This window comes from Macrobrachium nipponense, chromosome 10 (genome assembly GCF_015104395.2).
Source record: "Macrobrachium nipponense isolate FS-2020 chromosome 10, ASM1510439v2, whole genome shotgun sequence".
NCBI classification, from domain to species: Eukaryota; Metazoa; Arthropoda; class Malacostraca; order Decapoda; family Palaemonidae; genus Macrobrachium; species Macrobrachium nipponense.
The window spans coordinates 57,907,123-57,934,827 of NC_087204.1; the positions used below are offsets into that span (position 1 = coordinate 57,907,123).

General features: G+C 38.8%; 1 protein-coding gene across 14 annotated transcripts in view; it reads left to right on the plus strand.

The window, feature by feature from the left end:
• Positions 1-27,705, plus strand: part of LOC135223632 (phosphofurin acidic cluster sorting protein 2-like) — a 250,623-nt gene that overhangs the window by 128,077 nt on the left and 94,841 nt on the right. For 4 of the 14 annotated variants that reach the window (XM_064262247.1, XM_064262249.1, XM_064262260.1 and 1 more), the window contains 4 exons: positions 299-462; positions 568-670; positions 9,095-9,265; positions 26,715-26,771. In XM_064262247.1, the coding sequence (XP_064118317.1) occupies positions 299-462; positions 568-670; positions 9,095-9,265; positions 26,715-26,771 (495 nt within the window). The remainder of the gene's footprint in view (positions 1-298; positions 463-567; positions 671-9,094; positions 9,266-26,714; positions 26,772-27,705) is intronic. The other 10 variants (XM_064262252.1, XM_064262253.1, XM_064262250.1 and 7 more) reach the window with 5 other exon arrangements.

Below are 27,705 nucleotides of genomic sequence, written 5' to 3' on the forward strand. Positions count from 1 at the left end.
AATAATGCCACAATAATCAGTTGGCCTCATAAGAAAATGGAGTTATTGTTGAGAGTAAGAGAACATTAGTAAAAAAACACTTTTGCTGTTGTTTAATTTATACAGCATCTGAATTTTTGCAGTTAGATATACGTACATTGTTATGTCTATGTACGTATTTTTTAAGTAAAACCAAGTTATCAGAATTTTGAGTTTTTTATTTTACAGCTTTTTTTCAGAATTTATACTACTTGTAATAAAACAATAATTTATGCTCATGTTTTTATTACATCTTTTAATATTGTGGTATTCTCTCCAGATCGACCTGTGGATTTGGGTGAAGTCTATAGTGATGAAGATGAGGACTACAGTTCACAAGATGAGGGCAGTGACTCTGAACCAATCTTAGATGATGGTTCTAGAAGAGCTCATCATCATCTTCGGTCAAATGTTCGCTCAAAAAGTTTACCTCCAAATGCCCGGGTAGGTTTCTGTAAAAATAAATTTAAAACATCTGTGATCATTTATTTTATTTATTTTCTCTGAAATCCTGCACTTGTTGGCTCACTGAAATTTTCTTTTTCTCAGCAACGAAACCTGAAGCAAAGGTTCATTGCATTGCTCAAGAGATTCAAAGTTCCTGAGGCCCTGCAAGCATTTGACCAGGACCAAGAATTGGATCCCCGAACTGGTAGGGAAGCCAATTTTACAAAGTTGTGTTTACTTCGTTTCCATTACATTTCCATTCCAAAAGACTTAGATAGATTTTAATTATAAAACCATGTAACAGGTTATATGATTTTAACACATGCAGTTCACTCATGTGATTATGCTGTACTGAGAATGTCAAGTTCAGTGTTAAATGAAAATGCAACTTAAGTCCATCAGGGTGTTCATCAGTTATTCAGTTATGCCATGTTATCTTTTGGTTATCTTGACACTCTTGTACATTGGTGATTATGTGACCTGACATATTTACTTTGGTGGGATATTGCTTCAATTCTGTATTTGTCACTACAGTGTTGCAAGTGTTTGTTACTTGATTGTACAAATCTTAATAAAAATCCAAATACTGTATAGGGTGCAGTAAAAAGTGAGAACTGTAGTTCCCACTGGGAAGACATGAATCCACACTACAGTAATTTGAATTTTAGACCAAGTTATAGTTATCCTTAAACCCTGCTATGAAAAAATTACCCACATCTGGTGTGTGGTACTTATTGCAACCTCAGGTTTGCTATTTTGTATATCTGACTTACCCAGTAATTATATAGCTAAGATTTCTACTTGACGGCAGCCTAAATTCAGATTTCGTGGGTAGCGCTTCGATTGCTCAGGTTAGGTATACAGTGCTGTCCCCCTTCAGCAATACTAGGAACGACTTAGCTAATCACATCATTCTGTTTTCTGCCACGCTCGAAGAAACATTGAGTGCTCACAGCAGCTTTTTCTTCTTCTCTGGTTATATCACTGGATTTCAGTAGTGTCACAACCACCGGAACGCATTCACAGCCTTCGAACAGGATGAGTCTTGTCTTTTGTTTATTTTTTTTCAGATTATCATCAAGCCGGATCCACTTGCAGTCTCTGGGAATAATAATGGCCTTATAAATAGTTCTTGAATGGATCACTATTCAAGTAGTAGATGAAATACTTTTGATTACTATATCTTTTTACTTACCGGGTTCAACGTATAAGTCGTCGGTTCAGAATTGCCTTAAGGTAATCATGATGTTATGTCATTCCTTAAGACCAAACTTTCGGTTTTAGATTTTGTTTACAGGCCATAAGCTATTAGCAAGGCACCAGTAAATAGTTACCTTAGACTCTAAGGTAACTATTTACTTAGGCTTAGAGCAATCCTTTTGCACTTGAGATTGTTCACCGGACATAGGCTGTTCTTCAGCTGAGGGCAAATGATTACCTTAAAGTAATTTTAGAATGTTATCCATTCTTTTATCCCAGAATTTTTGCATATATTTACTTACCGGGATTCAGCTATATGTAAGTTGCTGTTAATGATTACCTTTTAAGCAATTCTTGAACGTTGCTTTTGGGATTTTATTTACTTATTGTTTTCAATTCTAATTTTGTTTTATTTTCCATGTTTGCAATACTCATCACTTTCCTTTGCAGGGACATAGGTGGAGGTTTAAATGTAGTAAGAGAGAATGGTGTTATTGTTTGGCTGCGGGAGGCCATAGGCGGATATGTTCCCATCAGACAAGAATTAATTACCTACCGGGTTTTTGCTTCGGCAGTACTTTGGTATGTTACTGAGAGAACTGGCATGACCTTGGCATACGGAGCTATTTTCTTGGTGTCATACAGGTGTGAACATTCACGTTCGGTCTTAACCTCTCACTCACTTGGTGGACTGGAGCTCATGCCACTCAAGTCAACTAGCGACCCAGTGTGTTATTTTTTAATACATTTCTGAGTATATGAAATAATATTTTATATAATTGTGATTACTCATTTTATTCCTTTATCACTAATTAGAGAATTTTTAAAAGGACAGTAATTTACAACATTAGAATTGGATGGTTCCTTTATCACTAATTAGAGAATAAAAGCACAGTAATTTACAATACGTATTAGAATTGGATGGGGCCTTGCAAGAGTTACCGGTTACTGAAAGATTATTGGTGGGGGGAGATTTTAATGGACATGTCGGTGATACTAATAGAGGATTTGAAGAGGTCCATGGGTGGTGACATGGGCTAGGAGTGCAAAATGATGAGGGACTGAGTATTCTTGATTATGTGATATGGAGTGAAAATAGTTAACACAATGTTCATCAAATGAGAAAATCACTTGATAACATATAGAAGTGGTAATTTTTTCTCCCGAATAGATTATATATTAGTAAGAAAAGAGTTTGGGGCAGAAGTCAAGAACTGTAAAACCTTACCTTACGAGCAAGTGACAAGCCAACATAGAACATTACTGACAAACATTAGAGTTAAAGCAAAGAAGACATGGAAAAGAAGAAAGGATATCAGAAAGATCTGCTGGTGGAAATTGAAAGATACAGAGAAACAGAAGCTTTTGTAGGTAGAGTTAGAAATTAGCTAATATCTGGTTTGTGATAGCAGATATTAGAAAGACATTAAGAATAGAGATATGTGGAAGATTATCTGGTAAAAGAAAGAATGGAAAAGAGACCTGGTGTTGAAGCGAAGAAATAGGAAACATTCTTGAGACCAAGAGAGAGAAATGGAAGATCTGGAAAACATCAGATGAGAATGAAGGGGAGGAAGAGTATAGAATTGCAAATAGGATTGCAAAGCATGCTGTGAGTGAAGGAAAGAGGGAGCAGCATGATAAATTTCATGAGGAACTAGAAACATGAGAAGGGGAGAAGAAAGTATTTAGAATCTCAGCAGAGCAAAATCCAAGATGTAAAAGCAGTCAAAACAAGTAAGGGTGGAAATGGCGTTGTTTTGAAAGGTGAAGATGAAATAAAGGAAAGATGGAGAAGCTATTTTGAAAGGTTAATGAATGAAGAAAATAAAAGAATACCAACAGAGGAAATGGAAAGCATTTCTGGTCCAATTCAAGAGACAACAAGAGGGGAGGTTGAGGGAGCCTTGAAAAGGTTGAAGAACGGAAATGCAATGGAACCAGATGAGTTACCAGTAGAGATTTGGAAGTATTTGGGTCAAGACAGGTGGAAGGATGCCAGCTGCCTGGAGGATGAGTATTCTGATCCCCATATATAAAGGAAAGGGAGAGTGTTCAAACTACAATTAGAGGGATAAAATTACTATCTCATGCCTTCAAAATTTTTGATAGAATCAAACATGGAAGATTGCGAGGGTCGGTGCATATCTCAGATATTCAACAAGATTTCATGCCAGGCAAGAGCACAACAGATGCAATATTTTCTGTTCGACAACTAACAGAGAAATATAGAGAAGGAAGAAAGAACCTGTATATGATATTTATTGACCTGGAAAAAAGCATATGCCTGTGCACCACGAGAAGAGATTTGGAGAAGTTTAAGGGCACGAGGAATACCTGAAGTATATGTAAATCTGGTCAGGGATATGAATGAAAATTGTTCAACAACGGTTCGACGTGAAGTGGGAGACTGCATGGGATTCAGTGTTCAGGTAGGCCTTCACCAAGGGTCAGCCTTAAGCCCATTCTTAATCACTCTGTTGCTGAATGTACTCACAGAAGATCTGAGACGTGAAATACTGTGGACAATACTGTATGCAGATGATGGATTTTTGTGTGCAACTGATGATGAAGAACTAAATATTAAAGCAGAGGGATGGAGGAACTGTCTGGAGGAGAGGGGTCTGTGAATAAATAGAATCAAGACTGTTGGAATGTGCTGTGAATTTGAGGAAGCAGAAAGAAAGAAAAGTAGATCATGAGATTGATTTTTATAAGTTAGAAGAGGTTGAGTGTTTTGAATATCTGGGGGTTTGTGATCCAGAATACAGAAGACCTAGATGAAGAGTTGACCGGAAGTATACAATCAGGATGGAGTAGCTGGAGGAAATGTAGTGGGGTGCTGTGTGATCGTAGGATGCCGGTAAAATTAAAGAGCAAGATCCAGCACCAGGTTGTGAGCCCTGCAATGTTGTACTAGTCTGAAACATGGGCACTTAAGAAGAGAGATGAGAACAGGATTGACATGGCTGAGATGAGGATGTTGCAATGGCTATGTGGACTTACTAGAAAGGATAAACTTAGGAACAAACATGTTAGAGGCACTCTCAAAATAGCACCAGCTTCAAACAAGGTGAAGGAAAGTAGACTGAGATGGCATGGACATATAAAGAGATGAGAGGAAGACCACCTGATAAGGAAGATGATGGAGATGGGACTACCAGGTGGGAGAAGGTTTGGTAGACCAAAATTGCGATGGATTGATTGCGTTAGGAGAGATATGAGGGAGTTGGGATTGAGCGAGGAGGATGCACTGGACCAAAGGAGATGGAAGAACGTATTGAAGAAACATTACAGTGACCCTAAATAGGGACAAGCTTGTAGAGAAAGAAGAATTTACAATATTAAAGTTGAATTTGTTTTGTTACATTATACAAAAATGTACATGTGCATTTATGTTATTTTAAGGAAATGATAACGTTATTTATACATTTTTAGCTTGTCTTCATTTCCCTAGATGCCAGAATTTCATATTAAGTAGTTAATAATCGATTACTGATAGATTATTTTCTTACAGTCATAAGTAACTGAGATCATCAGAGAGACCGGCATCTCGCCTCTAGTCTGTCCGAGCATCATTTTGAGTTAGTATTTAAGTACAAAGAATGTATATAGGAAGCGCTAAGTTATTCATACATTGTTAGCATTCCTTCTTGCCTAGATGCCAGAATTTCATTTAAGGTAGATAATCAGTTATGGATCGGTTATTTGCATCAAGTAATAAATAACTCAGATTTCCAGACGTTGGCATCTTGCCTCTTGTCTGTCCGAGCGTTCCACTCCTGGCGCCCAGTGTTTTGGGCGTCAGTGGCTGCCTAGCGCCTAGTGTTTTGGGCGCCAGTGGCTGCTGAGTGCCTAGTTTTTCGGGCACCACTGGCTACCGAGCTCCCAGAGTGCTTTGGTCGCCAGTGGCTGCTGAGTACCCAGTGCTTCTGATGCCAGTGACTCCTTAGCACCCAGTGTTTTGTTCAACATTGGCTGTCAAACGCCCAGTGTTTCGGGCGCCTATGCCTTTCCAACACTCAGTGTCCACCTCTCGCCTACTGACTCTTGCCTCATGCCTTCCAAAGCTGATGCCAGTTCTCTCCTACTAACCCTCCTATCTTAGTCATTTGCTCCCATGCCTGGCTCTATCGCTTCCTTCCCATGCCTTTGTTAGCATTTTATTTCGATTATCATGAATTTATCAATGCAGTCAAGTGTTGTGTAGTGGAGGAGGTGACTACTTGTCCCTTGATTCTCCTAGACAAAGGTCACTGCCCTGCTCCCCTCACCGGGAAGAAGACATCCCGGAGGTCCAATGGAGGTTAGGGGATTGCATGCAGGTAGTCGTTCCCCCAATCGAACCTGTTGTCGGTCCCAGGTATCAACAGACAGCCATTGGAAAGGTTGCATTCTAGATGTGGATGGAGGAGGTGACCATCTGGCCCCTTGGATCTCTAGACTTAAAGTCACTGTTCCACTCCTGTGCACTGGAGAGAAGACATACTGGTAGTCAAAGGGAGTCTGATGGGATTTCCCCCAGTGGATGCCCCCTTGGTTGAACCTGTGGCTATTCCCAGGTATCGGCAGACAGCCACTGAAAAGCTATCTCGTGATGTGTTATGGGTTTTGACTGAACACTGCTGGAAAAGTTTTAATTTTGAGTGTCCTGTATTAGCGCCTAGGCGTTCAATCATATAAGCGACCTCTGGCTTCCGATAGCCAGTCCTCTCCCAGGCTTTTGCCGCCAGGTGTGTTGTCTCGCCGGCCTTCTCATATATGCTCTTAAAGGTGGAAGTACCGACTTGTAGTCCGTTGAAGAGGAAATGGATCAGAGATCTGATCCTGCTTTGGCATTTTGGATGGACACCAGGTTTGAGCACTCAGATCTCTCTTGTATCTGGTGTTTTTTGTCGAGCACCAATCTCCATCCAGGCACTCTGCACCATCTGATGAGCTACACTTCCATGCTCCAGCTCATCCGGAGCTTTCTAAGCCTTCTCTGGCACCACCTGTTGGTAGTTTGGCAATAGCTGTTGGATGACACAGTCTCCCTGTTCATCTTCATCGACACTACTGGATCTTTCGTTTGCTCCTTTGTCCTACCACTTGGTTAGGACATCACTTGAGTCATGCAGGAGGCTCTCTGTTTAGTCCTCTTCGTGATGTTTTTGATCACGGAGAAGACAGATGCGTGATGAGACGTGACAAGTTCTCGCCATCTTCTGGCACATTTAACTCCACTCAAACTCTCACGTTCCTGCAATTTAGCCAGTTGTAGAAAGAGAAGGCACTGTTTGATTGTGAGAGCCCATGCATTTTTCGATGAGGCAAATATGTTTTCCTAAGTCCGTACTTTGCTATCATCACTGCAACTTGATGATCGTGCACATTATTGCCCCCTCCTTCTAGTTCCAAGAACAGGCAAGACCGGTAATCCTCCTCTCTTTTTTTCCCCCTACTTCCTGTTTTCCACCGGGATGGATGAAGGAATAATGGGAACTCGGTGGAGTCTTCTCCCCAGAATTCAGATTCGAGAGTCTATGTTCCTGGTTCTATCTTAGGATATCACCAGACATACGTTCATTTGTTCAGGATGGCTATCACTAAGTAGTTCGAGATATCTCTCTCTCTCCTGTGTTCCCATTTTAGGAACAATCAGTTCGGCATGGACTAGCCGTCTTCAGTGTCCTATTATCTCCTTAGATTATCGTTTGCTCTCTTCATTAAAGAATAAAGGATATCTGTTTTCAGCCCTTATTCTTTTTCTCGTTCGAAGTGAAGAAGAATTAGGCTGGTATTCAATCACCAGTAGCCTACAAATGTACTTGTATATTCTCCTTGCGACAGGCATCTGCTATCAGTTGCACCATCTGAGTAATAGGCACACACTAGTGTTTGGCCAAAACAAATACGTAGTACCTTCTTGTATGTCGTATCTAACCTGATACTTAGAACAGCCTTTTGTGCCCCCCAAAAGTTTCCAGTTTTGACTTTGAGACATCTAGTGGTATTGTTTGGCAACAGGTTTAGTATTATCATGGAACAAGAGGGTTGCTTTCCCTAGTGTTTCGATTAACATGCAGTTGCTCAAGTGTATCGTGCATGCGATAGCTGTATAAGATGAACGCATTCCAATAAGAAATATACTACCAGACTCAGCCTATGGAGTCGAGTGAGGTGTAGAGTACTGCCTTCTCACTGGATCTTATTCGTCCTATTATTGTTTATCCTTTGTCGAGAGTTAACACCTGACTCGAATCTCTCTGCCTGACCATCACAGACTTATACCTGTTGGGGTTCCTCAATTACCATTGTGAGAATTATCAGACAGATTTGTCTCATTAGATTCAGTACATATTGTCTTTCTGTTTACCCCACGGTACAACAGAAGTCTAAGTCTTCTGCTTCATCGGAATTATTAACCCATAGACCACTGTGATGATTCAGAATGATTGTTCAGACAAATACAGTAGTTTTTTGTCTTTTATATTCTGTAATTCATACAAGTGTTCAACTACTAGTTGTTAACCACAATTTGGAGTGAATGTTAGCTCTGCTTCCTGTTAGTGACTGGCATGACATCGCAGAAGGAAGCATAAGATGTTCTCCTATTATCTCTTCATGTTTTCAGTAAAGTCCTGAGTTTGGAGAGCCAGGGGGTACAGTGTACCTGGAGCACCCACCACTCTCGGTGGATGGGTCATGACATTATTTCAGTCTAGGTGTCATTGTTTTTTGGTTGTTTTATTTTGGTGCTACACCTAGGGCAAGGGTGGGCACCTATCATGCTTTGCAAGCCATAGGAGCATTCCCCTCGCTGCAAAGTTCCCCTTAAGTAGGAGGCGACCCTTGGCTTTACCGCCACACCACCATGAGTTAAGATAAGCACCAACCAGAGGCAGTATTCATCTACTTAGCTCTCTTAACTGATAGGAATGATAAGCATTGCTTTTCCAATGCTAGCAACTTTTGTATTTCAAATTCATTACATGATTTAATGCTTTGGAGTAGAATATGTCCTTGATCCCACCTCAGTGTGGAATCAGCTATATAGTTACTGGGTAAGTCACATATACAAAATTTATAATTTTATTATAGAATTAGATTTTGTATATACTTACCCAGTAATTATATGATCAGAGCCAACACGCCTCCCTTCTGATGGACATTATGCATATAACCGGGATGGTACTGTATTTAGCCATCAAAGCGCTACCCACAAAATTTGTATTTAGGCTGCCGTCAAGTAGAAACTCTTAGCTATATAATTACTGGGTAAATATATACAAAATCTAATTTTATTATAAAAATATAATTTTTGTCTTTTGTATTTTTTATAATATGAATTCATACAGTAGGAATTTTACACGGTTCTATATTTGATTACACTGTTGTTTTAGATAACATTAGCCTTCAATATATGATATCCAGTTTTTTACTGCAGGTGGAGAGGTAGATGAAGCCGAGATTGAGGACTTGTTTGATGAGCTCGAGGATCTTAGTGACTCTGGCCCTGAAGTCGACACTATCTCCATTACATCCACCCCAAAACCTTCTTTGCGGCCCTACTTTTCATCTTCACGATCTCTACTTAATGAAGGTCTTACTGATTTAGGTTAGGGTATAGAATATTAGTATAAAGGGAGGTGTTATATATTTTTGAGGGATGGGCTTACTGGGTTGTTCCCTAATTTTTTTATGAAAACATTCTTGATTATTTATTTCATTTGTAGCTTTGTTTTAAAATTTACAGTAAACTGCATGGCTGATAAGATTCTGCATAAGTATTTTTGATTCTTCCATAAATTTCAGTTACATCATAGTGCTGTACATGTATGTTTGAATCAACTGCTAATGATTACGATTTATTATAAAATTCTCTGTCATGACACTGCAATCACTTACATTTGAATTCACGTGCTCAAATGTGTTCTGATCGCACTTCAGAACAGTTATAATTAGTTAGAAACTGTAGAAATGGCTAAGTAAGATAGTTCTAGATTTTACTATTTAAAGGAAATTATTGTTGTTTCACTATAGCATTTCAACATATTTTTGCACTCTTAGACTTTATTTTTAAAAATTTTATTCTGAGTAGTGATTGTTATGTTGGTGTCATTGAGTCTGATTATTTTTTGGTGGTTTGGTTGGTTTGACATCTTGTAATCAGTGTCTTATGTAGTAGATAATCTCAAATAGATTAGATTTGCTTATTGAATATGAGAAACATATAGTGCCTCATATTGTGTGATTATGAAACCTGCATTCCTTCTGTTTTTCATCTGAAATTACAAGTTTTTATCAGTATTTTTCGTAAAAGGTAGGAACATGAAATTTATTGAATCTTATTGGTTCTGTATACATTATCAAGACAATACTGTATTACTTAATTTCTCTCCATAGCAAAAGTCATTATTAGAATAAGCTCTGTTTTAAGTCATAGTTAAGTTTCTCAGGTTCTATCAGCATCATAGCTAAATTTCTTTGGGTCTATGAACATCATAGCTCTTTTTCTCTGATTCTAGCAGTTAAAATTGCTGTTATACCATTGGTTTGAATAATTAATGTACCAGGCCAAATCAGTAGGTACATGTGGAATACCTGTACCATTTGTATATATGTTAATATTTTTTTAGGATCAACAACAACAAAATGAGATAAAAAAAATCCCTGTCAACCAAAAACATATTAAATCAACTGCAAAATTTCTCCATCCCACAGGAAGGGAAATAAATGGTTACTATTGACCTTAGTGGGAGAAAATCTCTCTTAAATGATGGTAGCCTTTTCTTGAGGCCAGTGGCAACCATAATTTCCCTCCTGTGGGGATGGAGACTGTTTCACTTGATTTTATTTAATTTTGGTTGATACTATGAATGTGTGTTGATTTTATTTTTTTTTTTATTTTACCAAAGGTTTCATTTGCATATACATAAATGCTGCAGGTGTTGTCCAATATGTATGTAAACCTGGCCTCATAAGTAGTTGTCTCTAGATGTGACTTTTATCCACAATAATGGTATAATACAGCAATTTTAACGGATACTGTTAGAGAAAATTTAGGTGCGATGAGTGCTCCTTCCTAGCATATGTTTTTGCCAACTAATTTGTCTATAATAGATTGAGATAGTATTTTGTATACCGAGGAGTTATGAAAATGTAGAAATCAGGTTTAATAATTTCAGAAGGATTATTAATTGCCAAAGAAGGCAAGCAATTGAAACCTACGTCATGAATTGCGATTATATTTTTAGGAAAAGAACATAAATTAGGAGACTGTATACTTTTACCAACTGATAATTTTGTGACCACAAGAATTTTGTTTTTGAACTGAGCCTGCAGGTAATGAAGAAACCTTCATATGTAAAAATGGAATTTGGTCATTGCTGGAGGTAGTTGTTTTTCAAGACACCATCCAACATTATATTTTAATTCTCACAATTGTTCAGTCAAAACTAATTTTCTTCCCATATAGGTCTGATTCATTTCGACATAGTAAAAGTATTTTGTGTTTTTTACAACAGCTGAGAGCATAAATCTCCATTTTTATCAATGCTATCCTTTCCTTGAACATGACCATTTCTGATCATGTTGGATGGACCATCATTTGTCTCATCTTGAACATTTCTGCAGATATAAGTAATGTGTATATGATGCAGTAGGACTGGACTTTGTGATCTGTATTACCATTGATGTCAAGTAATGAATCCAAAGGAGGCATAGTAGTTTGAATGGCCTTTATAGTCAGTTTGTTTTCACAGGATTGTTCTTACACTATTAGTAATGAATCCAGGGTGGCATGAGTGTTTATGTAAACATACAATTTCTCTAAGTATCCAAGATGGATAACACAAGAAGTGAAGGTAAACAAGATCACAGAGTGTTCACATGCAGCCACAAATACTGAGCTTGTGGAACACTTTTATACTGGATAGAATTAGGCTTCCAGACTGTCCTAAGGACAGGTGTGGTAATTCTTTCAAATTGTAGGCAAGGTGTAGGTGTGGTATAGTTTCTAAAGTAAAGTCTTCCGATAACATTATTTTTTTGGAAACTTCCATTTTTTAAATGCTACTCTTGGACTCCAAACTATCATTTTTTGTAGATTTCATAAAAACACAGACTGTAGTATTGTTTTCTTTTTGCCACTGCATGGACTAAGAATTTGGAAGTATAAATGAATATCACCCAACAACTTTGTTAGACTTTATTTAGAATAAGTTCAAATGAACTTGCCATGAAAATTTGATAGGTAACACATGTCAGTTTATTCTCACAGTACTCCATGGGCAGCCATATGTGAGCATTACAGGCAGTCCCCGGTTATTGGCAGGGGTTCCGTTCTCAACGGCGTGTTGATAAGCAAAAACCACCATTAACCAAATGGCACTTATGGCACCAAGTTTCAGTTAATGGTGCCAATAACCAGTTAATAGCACCTCTGTTAGGTATTTTATGGCACCAAACTCTATTACAGCTTTTTATGGTGCCGATAACCAAAACTTGGCCTGTTATGGCACCATAAATCTCTGATATTATGGTGACAAGCCCCATAAAACCGGATTGCCATTAACCAAGTCTGCCAATAATCGGGGATGCCTGTACTTGGAACTCAGTGGTCTGGTGAATAATAATAATATAATAATGAATAATAATAATAATAATAATAATCAAGTAATAATAATAATAATAATAATAACTAAGAATAATAATAATAATAATAAAGAGAGGGAAAAAATGGATAAGTATCAAGATCTGAAAATAGAAATAAGAAGGATATGGGATATGCCAGTGGAAATCGTACCCATAATCATAGGAGCACTAGGCACGATCCCAAGATCTCTGAAAAGGAATCTAGAAAAACTAGAGGCTGAAGTAGCTCCAGGACTCATGCAGAAGAGTGTGATCCTAGAAACGGCACACACAGTAAGAAAAGTGATGGACTCCTAAGGGGAGGCAGGATGCAACCCGGAACCCACACTATAAATACCACCCAGTCGAATTGGAGGACTGTGATAGAGCAATAATAATCATAATAATAATAATATAAAACTAATAATAATAATAATAATAATAATAATAATTTGTTGAAAATAATGGGAGTTTTCAATGAATTAATCTTATACAGGGTCTTTTCAATTCTTCTAATAGTAATTAATTTTTCTGACTCAGCTAGGTTGTTGAGTAGAATTCCAATATTCATGTTAGTCTTGATTAGGATATTTGTCAAAAATATTTTATAAAAAATATTTTATTTTATATTTTGCTTGTATCTCTTTGATGGGTATAGAAATCAAGGTCAGTAACTTCAACGGAATCTTGATCACTATCTGGTGTTTTGGTATTCTCGTGGATATGAGTATTATGTATCCTTGTACTGCTAGTAGGACTCCTTCTGGGGCTGGTGTAGTCTACATGTTTCAACCATCTCCGTGGTCTTAGCCACACTCTGTGATGCTCCTTCCACCATTGGAGGGTATGTCTGGGAGTGGAAGCAATTTATGCCTGTTGTCATCTTCCTCTGGCAAACCTGGTGTGTGTCAAAGGTTGGTGCTTGGTTGCTAAAAGATGCACGTAGCAAAATCAAGCAAAGTTCGTGTTGGCAGGAGATAGATATGCTAGGTAATAATGAGCTCATTCTCTTGTTATCTGATTCTGTATCCCTCAGGCCTTGCTGGAGGCCACACACTCCCAGTAATTTCTCTGTGGGATAGTGCGGTGGTCCTCCTTTGTAAGAGGATTTGGTATTCCCTTAGAGGCACTCTCCTCTAGTAAGTGCCCAGCACTGACACTCCTCTGGCTTTGGATATTCACCTGGCGCCAGGCATTTGCGTTCTTCTTGGTCTCCCTGGCATTCTGGTCATGCTGGTTTGTCTTCACGCCATTTGTCCAATGTGAAGGGGGTTTGTAAGAGTAGTCATGATTTGGTATTTAAATGCATTTGTTCCCCACATTCTCCTTCCTTTCTTAGGTGTTCTCATCAGTGTTTGATGCCTGTAAGATGTAGCAGCATGTATTATTCTCCTTGTTCTGTCTAGCATTTGCTATTGGCAGTGCGTAAGGTGCAGTCAACCACTGCAGTTCCTGTTCTCCTCAGGAGTCGAGCTTTCTGTCCCATTCGACCATCTTTGTCACCTCGGGTTCCTCTTGAGCTTTCTAGATACTTTCTTGAACCATATTTGGGTGGATGCTTTAGGCTGCTTTCCCTTTTTTGTCAGTGTATGTATTATGTCAGACTAGTGGATCCTTTGTCTTTGATTGCTACTATCTCAGTAGCAGACCAGACCTGGATTTCTTCCCCTTTTGTTGTTGGCTCATTCAGCAGTTTTGGTTTTATCTTCCAGTGAACTTAGTGTCAGCACAGGATAGTGAGAATGTGCAGAGAGCTTCTGTTTCCTGTACAGATGGTTCCTTGGCACCAGGGCACAAGACAGTGCTAACCATTCCTCTGGTATGGAGCATGTTTTTGCTTAAAGTAAGTTATCTTTTTTTTTGAGGAGTTGAAAACTCCCTTCGTCTCTGGGAGCAGCAGGTTGTGCTACCACCACCCTTGCTTCCTCAGGATTTCCCTATGATGAACCTGAGCCTCCTGAATGGACTCTAATGCGAAGAAGTTTGGTTATTGTAATTAGCTTTTCAGAGACTGATTAGGTCTGTGCTAGCAATTTTCTGAGGTGCTTACATAGCTTCTTGAGAGCACTCTTTTGGTCCCAGACTCACTCTGTGTGTTTATTTCCATATCAGGGATTGAGCATATGAGCGTAATGGTCTGCTTGTTCTAGATCATTATCCCCTTTGGAGCCACACTGCGCTTAGTCTCCTTTACACCGTCAACAATGGCTTCCTTCCCTGAACAGGTTTTGAACCTGTGCCTCTTGATTGCTACTGTTTCATTAGCACAGAGGTTTGGCTTCTTCTGAGCCAGATTTTTTTTCCTTTTTTCAATGGCACTTTCAGACACTTTTGGCATTAGCGCCATGTGCCACTTAGGCACCTTCATTTATTTGTTGTTACCCATCACATTGTCAGCTCTTCAGATGCTTTCAGCATTAGCACCAGTGTCTCCTTGGGTATTAACAGGGTATTAGCACCAGCCATCACATTGTCAGTACTTTGGATGCTTTCAGCATTGGTGCCAGCTATCTCATCAGGCACTAGCTGCCACATTGTTGGCATTTCAGACCCCTTCTGCATTGGCATCAGCCTGCACTTTTTTCATATGGGAGAGTCATAACATGAAGTTCTCTGCTTGGATAGGATGTGTTGTGAATCCCTAGGGGAGCCTTTGCACTTATTTACAATGCTAAGGTTGAGTGCTAAGAGGAGTTATGTGCATTTCTCAATTCTTTAGTCTCTATTGCTCAGAACCAATGTCATTGTGTGGTATCTGTTCATTCTTTGCTGAAGAATGATTTGAATTTGGGCACTATTGGGCAGGAGGTGGAGAAGTAGAGCCCAGGGAGTTGCTTTGTTACTCACAGGTGTTAAGGTGCCCTTAACCACATTGACAGTCTTCATTTTATGTTGGTGCAGAGTGCCATGAGGAGTTTTACAGTACTCCCTTCCTTTTCCAGGCTCCCCTAACGAGTTCATCATTAGTTTACCTGTTACACCTACATTACAAGGAGAAGCTCCAGATCCTGCAGTGAGATTTTCTTCCGTAAGGGACAGTGGAATTTGTTACAAAGTTGTCTTGTGGCATCTACTGGTGCCTGTTGTTGGGTATCGATGCTTCCGGAGGGGGGGAGGGGGAATAGAGGCCAGGACTGAATGCCTCAAAGCAAACCTTTGTTGTTTGCCAGAGTCTATTTACTCTGGAAGTGGCAAGTTTGGTTTTAGTATTGATTAAAAGGAAGATTGGATGCAGTTAGTAGGCATGCTGGATGCTAATTTCCCCTTCTTGCTTTTCCCCAAGTTTTACAAGTTGAGAAAGTGAGCTCACCTGTTGCTCCTCTTTCAAAACAACTTTCTGAATTTAGCAGACAGCCAAGGAGAGGCCTGAGGCCAGTCTTCTAAATTAGTAAGTCTGTTGGGGATATTAATAAATATATTCCAAATGGCTTTCTCTACTGAAACAAATTGCATCCCTAGATAAACTGGAACCAATTTAAGGATGAGACAAATCTAGTTCTTTTTGAAGAATAGATTAGAAGTCCTTGAAATGGTGGAGTCATTGACTTTGTTGTTTATCAGGTGCCTCCCTTCATTTGAAGAGCTCAGACCTCAAATGATATTCAGATGTGTTGACTGAAAGTTGTGGTGTGGTTGCCGCCAGTAGACATATCAGGAGTTTGGTCTGTGGAGGAATGGGAGCTACACATAAATCATCTGGAGATGCATTCAGTGTAGATCCTTTTAATATTGAAAGAGCTAGTACAGGATAAGATTTGGCTTGCCTAAGCAATTAGGAGGCACAAACTTGGTTTTGTTCCTGAACAAGTCGCATTTTCATGTTGGAGAAAGAAACAGTGTCTATTTTCCTCAGTTGTTTCAGGAAATGAACATTGAGGCTGATCAGCTGAACAGGGAGGATCAAGTTCTGTCTTTGGAATGTACTCTACATCCATAAGTCTGCAGGTCGATGGGTGCTGTAGGCACTCCCCATCTAGATCTATTTGTCACAAGATTCTACTTTTGTCTGCTGGTTCATGTTCCAAAAGCTTGGGTAGTAGACCCATGCTGTTGGACAAGTTTTTATCTTGATCTTTATACTTTTCCCTCTTTTGCTATTTTTCAAAGGACTCTGACAGTGCCGGCTAACTGCAGATTCATGCATAACCTTGGTGACTCCAGGGTTGATACACTGGGAATGGTTTGGTTCCAAATTTTTTAATTTCAGCTGATAGCTGCCCTAGATACTACCCTCTAAGGAGGGAGTTTATCATTTATCATGCACCTTGGATGCATGAGATTTCACCAGAACCTCTCCATTCTTCAGCTGACCATGTGAAGACACTTGATTGTCTCTTGCAAACAAGAGGTTTTACCAAGGAGTGCAGTAGATCCGGCATTATTTCCAGTCTTTAGAGCCTGGTGCTTTTCCAAGATTTCCTGCATCCATACCTCTATAATAATCTTATGAAGTACTTTACTCATTTATGCTACACTAAAGTTTTGTCTGTTCGTGCTATTAAGAGTTACTGCTTCATGTTGGCATTTGTATTGAGACATTCTGATCTAGATCTTTCTGCTAAACTGGACATTAAGGAAGCCTTCTGTTCTTTAATTACTAGATTCCTTAATCTCCATTTAAACCACTGGGCTAAGACTTATGTAATGCTGGAATATTTAAGTATCCCTCCATTTAAACCCGTCATCTCAGTCTTCCTAAAAGATTTGATGGTTTTGATATGACTTGTTTTCTTCCTTTGTCCAGCTTGGTCTCTAAAGGCAAAGGCTAGGGACCTCAAGCAGTGTTCTAAACCTGATTGATGTATGGGAAAAAATTCCATGGCCTCTCTGTTGAATTCAAGAATGTGGTCTTAGCACTTCTGAAGGTAAGCCTCACAAGGTGAAATACTCTAGCCTTTTCTATTTACTTAGAAAATGTTTTTGGGAGTATGAAGGTGCCTTTTGAGATAGGTAAAAGCCTTCATACATTCACTATCTTTGCTCTGCTGGCATAGGCACAAGGCCTTTTGTCCCACTTTCATCAAAATGAGAATGGTATCCCTTTCAAGGAGCCTCCAGCATTTTTGAGATGTCTTTACAGTTTAATGAATTGGTTCTCTTTTGGCAACAGTACCAGCTGGTGGATTCTAATAATTAGGTAAGAAAAGTCTTTGGTTGTATCCTTGGGGGTTATAATTAAATGTTTTTGTCCTTGCACCTTTTCTTCAATGTGCAAATTAGCTATCATAATACATAGGTAAAATACTTTTCAAGAATAGTAATTTTTTATAATAAAATTTATTCTTTAAATTCTTCCTTTTCTATTACCGTATTTATCACCCCTAACCTCCCCACTCATTTGGTTAGAGAAAAAACTGAATGGGTCAGTTGATGGTTAAAACTAAACAATCCTATTTATTTTTTAGTTTTCACACTTTTCTATCTTCAACTCATTGCTTTGACCTTTTATTTTTTATCTTTTGCTTTCTCTAAGTATACTGCAGTCAACTTTAATCAGATCACTCAAAGACAAACTCAAACCTGTTCAGTGAGAGTTTAGTGTTCTGTAGCATCAATAAAGAATAAATGAGTGTACAGTGCACTGTATTTTTATTAGAGATTATTAGAGATCTGTTCCTGTTATTATTGGAAATATGGTTTTATGTTTTGTTAACTAGTTGAATAATGAATTTGTGTCCTTTGAAGTTGGAAAGAAGATTGTTGTTCAGTTAACAACTGAAGAGCAAACTGAATGCTGAGATTTTATTGAATTGTAATTAACTTGATGCTATTATCTCTACCTTTGAATATCATGTTAAATTTTGTTTCAGTTTTGAGTTCTATAATACGGTCTAGTGATGTAGGAAAAGCGTATTTTTGGTAGCCGCTAATCGTCCTCAAAGGAGTTATGTACACTCTCATGATCCTCCCAGGGCTCCATAAGACAAACCAACCAATTACCGTATTTGCTGGCGTAAAAGATGCACCCTTGCATAAGATGCACCCTTAATTTACAAGGATATTTCGAGGAAAAAACATGTTTCATCATACATTCGTTGAAAGATATTTTAATGTGATTTTGTAGGGAAAATGTATGATTTTGTATGTGAAGTACAATGATGTGAAAGCATACTGAAAGAAAGTATGGACTTTGAAATTTAACATAAATAAAAACCAGGCAGTGCTATGTTTTTATTTACTCATTTCAAATGACTAACAGGCTACTGCCGACTTATCATAAGCACTTTTCCATAAGTTTGTGATAACAGACAGATAGTTTGGCTTGTTTTCAATATATTTTATTATTAGTAAATAATTTACTGTGATAATTAGGCTTGTTTTTCAATGTTTTGTTATTAGCACAATTTTGTGCCTACCCCCCATTATGCTCGCTGTAGGAAAAGCATAGCCCATCCTACGGCACTTGGTCTCCCATCCAAAATATGGCCAGATTGGACACTGAGCAGTTTTCTTTTATACATTTAAAAGTAAAAAAAGTGTCTTATATGCCGGCAATTACAGTACGAGGAATTCTCTTATAGTTGGTCTCAGCCAGAATAGTGCTTGTTGGGATAGTGATATAAATTAAGGACTCAGGACAGGAGGGGTCTATTTCGTGTCATACAACAATTTATCATGTCTTACTTGCACAACTGTGACAACGTAAGTTGGCATCATCCATCTTCATTACATGCAGGTTCTGTGCAAGAATAATGTTCACCCCAGTCCCATGCCTTTTCGTCAGGGAAAGTGGGTGTATTTGGGGACTCACAGCAGTTACCAAATATAGGTTTTCCTACATCAAAACCTGTTTTTTTTTGTAGTGTAGCTGCTGTTTGTCCTTAAATGAGCTTACATGAGAAATTGACTGGTGATGAAATGGCTTAGCTCTTGATAAAAAATCCCAACAACGTTGATTAATTGTTGGTCCTTGGTATTCACAGGTTATTAACCATTTTCCTTATTCCAGATACCCATAGCCTTTAGCAGTACCAAACAGGAAACAATACATGAACCAATATATGTATTATTCTTGTGGTTTTGAAGGTAGCTCAACTAATTGTTTGGTCTATGTTATTATTGCGCCTTCCTGAGCAATATCTCAGTAAGACTACTACTCTTATAGCAATAGTGTGTCAGGAATTTGTTATTCAAGATAAAGTCACAGGTTATCAACAGTTTCTTTATTCCAGATATTTATTCAGGTCTGGCCATAAAGACCAGGAGGCATGAGAACCTATACAGTAAATGTATTATCTATTTTAGTTCTCTATGACTTACCTAATTATGTCGGATCTGGCTGCAGGAGTATTGTGCCTTCATCAGTTCAGGAATACTGTCTCTAATAACCATTCCGTACACTTAAAGACTTCTTCAAAGGAAACTATTTCCAAAGTCATGCAACTTAGGAAAGGAGGGGTGTCTACCAAATTAATGAGAGCCGCTAAATTAATTCTCATCCATAGAGAGACAGTGGTTTGTTTGTACTAATTTGTAGGAAAACTGGGACTGTCTGTGATGTTTGCCATGACATTTAGGTAAACCTTAAGTGCTTGAACCAGGCATAATATTTTATATGAAATACTGACTTCCTTGTCGAAGAGAGCCCAGTACATGAATCCAAGCTCCTGATGCCAAAACAGTCAAGCATATGAGTTGTAGTTATATAGGGCCCATGAATTGAGTGGATGACAGGAGACTAAGAACCTTATTCAAGGACGAGGAATGTACAATGGGAAACCTTGCCGGAGCTGTCCTTTGCAGTATAAAAGACTCAACGGAATTATTATAATTTCTATATTAGAATCAATTCCAGAACCATAAGGCATGGTTTCTACCATGCTGCCTTTTATGCCATGATTGTTGAAATAGCAAGGTGCTTGACCTGAAAAGGGGTTGAAATGTTAAACTGTTTTAACAAATATCAACTGGGCTCTCCCATATGAATTGGTATGTTCGATAGATCAAATCTGTAGTTTTGCACTAGGTACCTAGTAATGTTAGGTAAATAATCTTCACAGTAGACTAGATTTAAAATTCCAGAGGATGCATAAACAGCTTTCCCCCCCTCCTGTCTGGGATAGAACAATGGATGGATGACAGTGAAATCTGTTCTTTTGCCTGTTGTGGAAGAAATTTGGAACCATTTACTTTTTGGCTAAATCAAGGCTACTAGGGAAGTGGGTCTGTTGAAAGTTAGTACAGGCAGTCCCCGGTTAACTGCGGGGGTTCCATTCCTGGCCGAGCGCCCCGACAGAAATTGTTGATAACCAGAACATCACAGTAATTATGGTAATAAGTGGTGTTTAGGGCACCAATAAACCACTTACCGACGCTAATAAATTACAGGCAGTCCCCGGGTTACGGTGGGTTCGGTTTACGACGTTCTGGGGTTAAGGTGCTTTTCAATTATATTCATCAGAAATTATTTCCAAGGTTACGACGCATGTTCAAGGGTTATGATGCCTACAACGCTGATCTGGCAGAAGAAATATGACACCAAAAATGCAAAATAATCAGTATTTGAAGGTTTTTTGGATGAAAAATGCAATAAGAATGCAGTTTACATAGTTTTAAATGCATCCAAAGCATTAAAAGTAAGATTTTCTTAAGATTTTTGACGATGTTCCGGCTTATGACGATTTTCGGCTTACAATGCATCTCAAGAACAGAACCCCGTCGTAACCCGGGGACTGCCTGTACATACCTGCTCTGAAAATCACTTATCGATGCCAACAAACCACCTACTTATGCTGATAAACTGCCTACCAATGCCAATAAACTGCTTACAGGTGCTGAAAATCGCTTACTGGTGCCGAAAATCTGATTTAACGTCAGTGTTAACCAAGCATCATAAAACCAAAATGCCACTAACCAATGCCACTGATAACCATGGACTGCCTGTAGATTGTTCAAAGCTTTCGAAATCTGGGACAATGAAGGAAAAAGGTATATCATCCTCCAGTTGTTCCAGTCTTGTAGGAATGCATCTCATGCTATTGCCTGAATATCCAGGTTCAGAGATACATACACTGGAAGTTGATGATTTTAGCATGTGGCAAACTGGTCCACTTCTGGATTGTGGAAGCATGGTAGCAATTACTGAATTGAGAGGATCTCAGCATAAGCCTAACCTCTTGATATAAAACATTGCAGTTATATTGTCTAGGACCAACAAAATATGAGTCCTTTTTCGAGGTTTCAGTTTCTGAGATGGAAAGACAGCCAATATTCCCAGGAAGCTGATGTAAAACTCTCTCTGAGAAGGTGACCATCTTCCCCCTCACTGACAATCCTTCCAAATGGCCTCTACAACCTGTCTAGGAGGCATCCTTATGTATTGTTACTCGTATGAATGGCGGAGTCTGCTTAGCCTGTTTGCCAGAGACCCCTTACAGATCCACAAACAGAGTATCTTCCCAATCTCAGATGAAGGTAATCACAAAACCTTTTCCTAGCATGTGAGAGCCAAACTCTGTTAAATCCTACAGTCACAATCTCAGGGTTAGAACTACCATGGACCCAGACGTTAACAAGCCCAGACTTTGTTCCAGTTGTCATCTGGAAAAGGTGGGCTGTGCAAGGAATTTACTAAATCCTCCCTTACTCTGGTTTGTGTGCTTTAGGAAGAGACACCTGGCCATAAAGAATAGCCCAACAAAGTTCCAGCCTTAGAAAAAGTCTGCTGTATGCAAGGTGGGACTTGTTCCTATTAAGAAACTTTTTGACTGGTGTCTGTCAGCTACCACTTTCAGGTTTCATCAGCACTCTTCTCTGGTAGTTCCCCAGATAAGCCAGTCATCTAGGTAGCCCACCAGTTAAAATCCTTCATTCCTGAGCTCCCATAAAATAGGTACAGTGTATACAGTATGCAAATTTATATTCGGTTTAATGATTCGGAGAAATGCTTTTTGGGGATGGTGAAAGGTGGTGGCAAATAAAGCCATCTTTCTCTATGGTTCGTTATACTGTAGAAGACAACCCCAACCATGCAAGTCCCATGGGGCTCCACCTCTTCCCTTACTTTTAGTATGTAGACCAGGAGTTGTATTTTCTTTCCTGGTAGGAGTGTCTTGTTTGCCTTGAAAGGGGTGCTGATCATGGGCATCCACAGAAAGAAAAAATTGTTTCCTGAAGTGCTTAGATGCAAAATGGTGGCACTTTTTTTATTGTTATTGTCAAGTTTGGAAGAGATCCCGATGACTCCAATTCCTGTTCCAACAACAGTAGTAAACTAGTAATAATAGAAACTTGAAGAGGAATAATAGAAAACTGAATAAACAGGTGAGAAATGTTCATGGTATTTTATTCATTTTGCATTTTCCATGTAATTTTTTATTCACTTTGTATTTTCCATGCATTTTTTTTATTTTCCAGAAATTCCAAGGGGGGGCCAAATTCCCCCCCTTCCCCCTCCCTGCAGACCCCCATGGTACTGATGCTATTGTCCTTTTTTCTGTTGTCGGAGGGGTCCATTAGTACTTACTGTAGGCTTGTATGGCTCTGATTCACACCAAACTTTCTTAGGCTATGGATGAGGAAACTATCAAGGATATTGTTCCCAGATTCCCCTTCTTTCAAGAAGGGGTATACTACTATCTTTCAAGAATGGTACACTACTATCTTGTGCAATTCTGTTGTCAGGCTCATTCTATGAGTTGTGCGACAACAGACTCTTCAAAAAGGGTCCCGACAGATAGGGGAAGGAAGCAATAGAGGGGTTACGTACACTGGGAAGTGAAATGTTGTAGCCCACCAATGCTTCCTTTCAGGCCTTACTGTGAAACTTCATAAAGTTGTAGAGTGCTCCCAATTGGGTCCACATAAGTGTTTTGGCTACTGCAGTAAACATTGTTCTGGAAGACACTGGAAGCTCTTTAATTAGGTGGAGCCTAGTGTAAATTTGAGCCATGGCTGTCTTGAGATTTTTCTTGTAGGGGTCCCAAATTGCTGGGTAGCCATGTCCAATGGGAGCTTTTTCCTCTCATAAGGGAGGAAAATGTTGCTCATTCCTTTGTAGCACCATCAGATACTGGGATGGAGACAAATGGCTTTATTTGTGCCATAAACTTGTTTCCCAGTCATCACAAAATTCTGAAATTCCTTCTTTATATAATTGATTGTTTCAAAAGTGAAGAGACAGAAAGCTGATGCCTCCAGAGAGGTTATTGGTTCTGTAAAAGTATTGTTCTGCTACATTTTCCAATATAAACTGAAGGAAAATTGCTTCTATGACGGCCATTGATATGGTTGCTTCTATGTGGCTTTCATTGCTATATTTGTAGGCAGGATAACCATCTCCTATGACGGTTTCCGAATTCTTACTGAAGGAGGGACCAAGCGCCATTCAGTATTGGGAAAGGTTGCTTTGTCCCACAATTCTAAATGCTTAGCCTCAGTCAGTTTACCTTTCATTAATGAGGTATTTTCCATCTGGTGAAAGGATGCACACAGGTGTCTTGCCATGGGTTATCAGTATCATTCTCAGGTGCTTGTACTACATTCTGATTTAAAGTTTAAAGTTTGGTGGTTTCAGTCGCTCCACAGGGTATTGCCTCTCGGTCGGACGTCAACTGGGTAACCCCAACCCCTTACTATGACATCACTCATGACATTAACTATCCAGTAGACAGTCCCACTATTCGCCCTTTGATGGGGAGCGAACGCTGGCCCCAGGATTATGAGGCCAATACGCAACCAGCTGTACTAGGTAGAGGTTTTATTGTCCGACCTGGTCTCAATTGTTACCAGTCGGAGCTTTGGGAGAGCAGGCCGTCTCATCAATTCTGATTTCAACAGGGGATCTAGACAACTTGTTTTTGAGCATAGTTTTTTTTTATCATCCTGCTTCCATGACCTAGGATTTTTGGTGAGAATCCTGTGTGCCTGGGCAGACTGTGCAGCCTCTCAATCCTGTGGTTTAAAGGATGAGACATTTTTACATATCATACCCAATCCCATATCCAGGACATCTGAATTCGACTTGGGAATCATGGATAGTACTTGTCTCTATGCTGATGCTCAGTAGTTAGTCCTCAATGGAGTTACACTATCTTGGGGTCATCCTTGATACGGTTCATAATTTCCTCTCGGAATTCTGAAAGTACAGCTAACGGAATTTTCCCATCAGGGAAACCTGCATGAACTGATGAGCCAAGGCAGTTGTATCGCCACTGCCTGGCAGTACTATAGGATGTATAGCAAGCTGAATTGCATTATAGGGAAGCCTGCATGAACTGGTGAGCCAAGGAAGTTGTACCATCACTGCCTGTCAGTATAGAAAATACAGCAAGTGCAGTTTTCCCATCGGGGAAGGCCTGCATGAACTGATTGAGCCAAGACAGTCATATCACCACTGCCTGGTGGTATAGAAAGTACAGAAAGCTGAATTCTGTATTAGGGAAGTCTGCATGAAGATGAGCCCAGGCAATTGTATCATCACTGCCTGGCAGTACAGAAATTACATCAAGCACAATTTTCCTATTAGGGAAGCCTGCAGGAGATGATTGAGCCAAGGCAGTCGTATCATCACTGACTATCAGTATAGAAGGTTCAGCATGCAAAATTTTCCTATCAGGGAAGCCTGCATGGACTGATTGAGCCATGAGAGTCACATCACCACTGCCTGGCAGTATGGAAGTCCAGGATAAATCACTACCCCCTAGAAGGTGACACAGACACTTCAGATAAGGTTGGGTGAACCATATCAGGGTCCCCTCAAAACATGATTGTTGCATGGGAAAGGCAAGATTCTCATTTGAAGTATCTCTCTCTTGTAAAGCAGATGGTTGCTTCTTAGATCTTGTGGAGTCAGAAGGGGAATTTCAGTGACTCTATCCCCTTCATGTCAGGTATTAGTGACCTCTCTCCCAAGGAGAGAGACTTCATCTCCATCGGAGGAGTTGAAGTAGGAGTTCCTAGAATCGTGTGCTTTTGGAGTATTGGCCCAAATGGGGATTCTGCTCTGAGAGGGATTGAAACACACTGCCTTCTCCTGTTGGAACATGTACAATACAGCAGTCTTCTTCTTCCGTACTCCTATTGTTCTGGGCTTGCAAGAGGCTTACTGGCTCCCAATTTATACAAATATAAGCCTGCCTGTTAAAATTTTAAGAAATTAAAACTTTTCACTAGGTCTTAAAACTAAGTACGTACTTAGCTTGACTCGTGTAAATTGGTTGAAATAATTCATAGTCGTGTGAAGATGGCGCCAACTTATGCTGTCACAGCTGTGCAAGTAAGATGTAGAGCTTAGGTAAACATTGTAGGACAGGAAATAGAGCCCTCCTGTCCTGAGTCTATTATATTCTATCACTGTGCCAACAAGCATTATTCTGGGCGAGGCCAACTAGTACAAAAGAATTCTTGTAGTAATTGGCTGGGTAGTCTTATGGAGCCCAGGGTTGACCATGAGAGTGAAACTCCTTTGAGTATGAACAGCGGCTATGGTATCAAAAAAGCCTCATATAAGATTTCTGTGTTGTTTCAGAGTTAGTACTAATTTTATCACATGCCATATACGTATAATGAAAAATAATTGTAAACGTTTTGAAAAGTAATATAATGCCCAAAATTTTCTTTTCTTTTTACATTATTAGATTGATGCTAAAGATCCATGAAAAATGCTGTATACAGTGTTCCCCGTATTTGCCCGTATTCTAGCAAATAGCTAGAAGAGCAATTAGTTGAAACCCCTATAAATACTTTAAAAACTGCCTATTTTGTTAGTTAAAACTCAAGAAAAACCCAGGAAAATTTTTTATACCTATTTTTTAAATAGTTTTATCACAAAAAGTACATTTTATGATGAAATCTATAAAAAAAAGAACAGGAATTTGTGAACATTTCTCCTAGAAAAATACCACAAATAATGGGTGTATATGTTCCAGAGAGAAATCCGCAAATACGTGAGTCCGCAAATCAGGAGTTTGCAAATACTACAGGGGTTTCACTGTACATGCGTACTAATTGTAAATATGTCCTTGTCATTGGGAGAAATGGACCAAGTGGGATAGTTGAACTGGTATATTCTTGTTGGAAAATTTGTTTCAACACAAGGAAAATTTTCTTGATGCATTGGGTAAAACCAATTTTAATTTTTTCTTTTTCTTGTAGGATTAAATTTCCATGCAGAGAAGCAAAATGAAAACAGTACTGCAGTGTATATGTTTGCTGTTCACACACTTTATTGCTCCTAGATTTAATATCTGAATTTTTGTGCCAGTGGTTCAACTAACAGTTTTTCTGTAACACTGATATCAACATTAATTACAGTAGGCAGTAATATTTAAAACCATTCCACTATGAGTGTATATAATTCTCTTCCCCCAGATGTGAATATTAATTCTCACTAATCGTGTCATTGAGTTTTTGCACTGAAAATATTGTAATCTGTGTATGCTATAGTTTTCTTCATTGGACAGTGGAAGCTAATTTTTTTGATGTTGACACAGGGAGTACATACCTGCGATTGAAGGTGCCAGGTGCGTTACGTCCTCGTGGTGTTAAAGGTGCTCATGGGCTGTTCTGTTTAGCTGGTGGTTTTTGCTGTGCTTAGTTTGAAGTGACTACTTATGTTGAGCTTATAGAGCGTGCTCATTTACTCTCTTAACTCTTGTTATGCCTTAGACCTAACTTAGCGTTCAATACTGCATAATGTGTGTGGTTTTCAGCCGTAAGCTCAAGTAACTGGTCATCTTTCTCTCTATGGATTTTAATCTTAGTCTGTGTGTAAATAGGACAACTATAGTATGTGTATTTATATGTTTCAACTTTATCTTTTCATGCATTATATATATTTTGACTTCATTGGCTTGTTTGTGCTTGTGACACCAGGCAAAAATCTGGTTGCTGTTATGATTAGCCATAACAATACATTGTAAGATCTTAGGCCTGTTGAAAGTTTTATGCATAATAAGGCATATGCTGTTAGCTGGTGGGATATGCAAGCATCCTATGTTATAAGGTACTTTAATAAGAGCTGATAAAATAATGTCATCCAGGTTTTTGTTGATTTAGAAATGTTGACTTAGTATTGCAATGTTTTTCCTTTTTTTCACTTTTGATTGGTGGGGTTAATATCTCTTACATTAATTTGTAGAGAAGTTATTTTGTACCATACATCTGAAATTTTAAATTTAATTAACACCCTATGTTTATTTTCATATTTTTTTGCTTTTAGTAATTAAAGAAATCTAAATTTTTGACTTTTAGAAGATAAAAGAGAAAAATACTTTTAGAAAAGATAAGGTGAAAGTATGAATTTTTTTTTTCATTCTGACTTATGTTTGCTTAAAGCATATTTTCCTATAACTTAGCATCTTTTTTTTTAGAACCATGCCAACACCATAACTTATAGGTATCTATCTCTCATTAGGTATATTTGTTATGACTGTTGACCCGCAATTTACTGTAGTGTATGTATGTCTACGATGGTGTCTTATG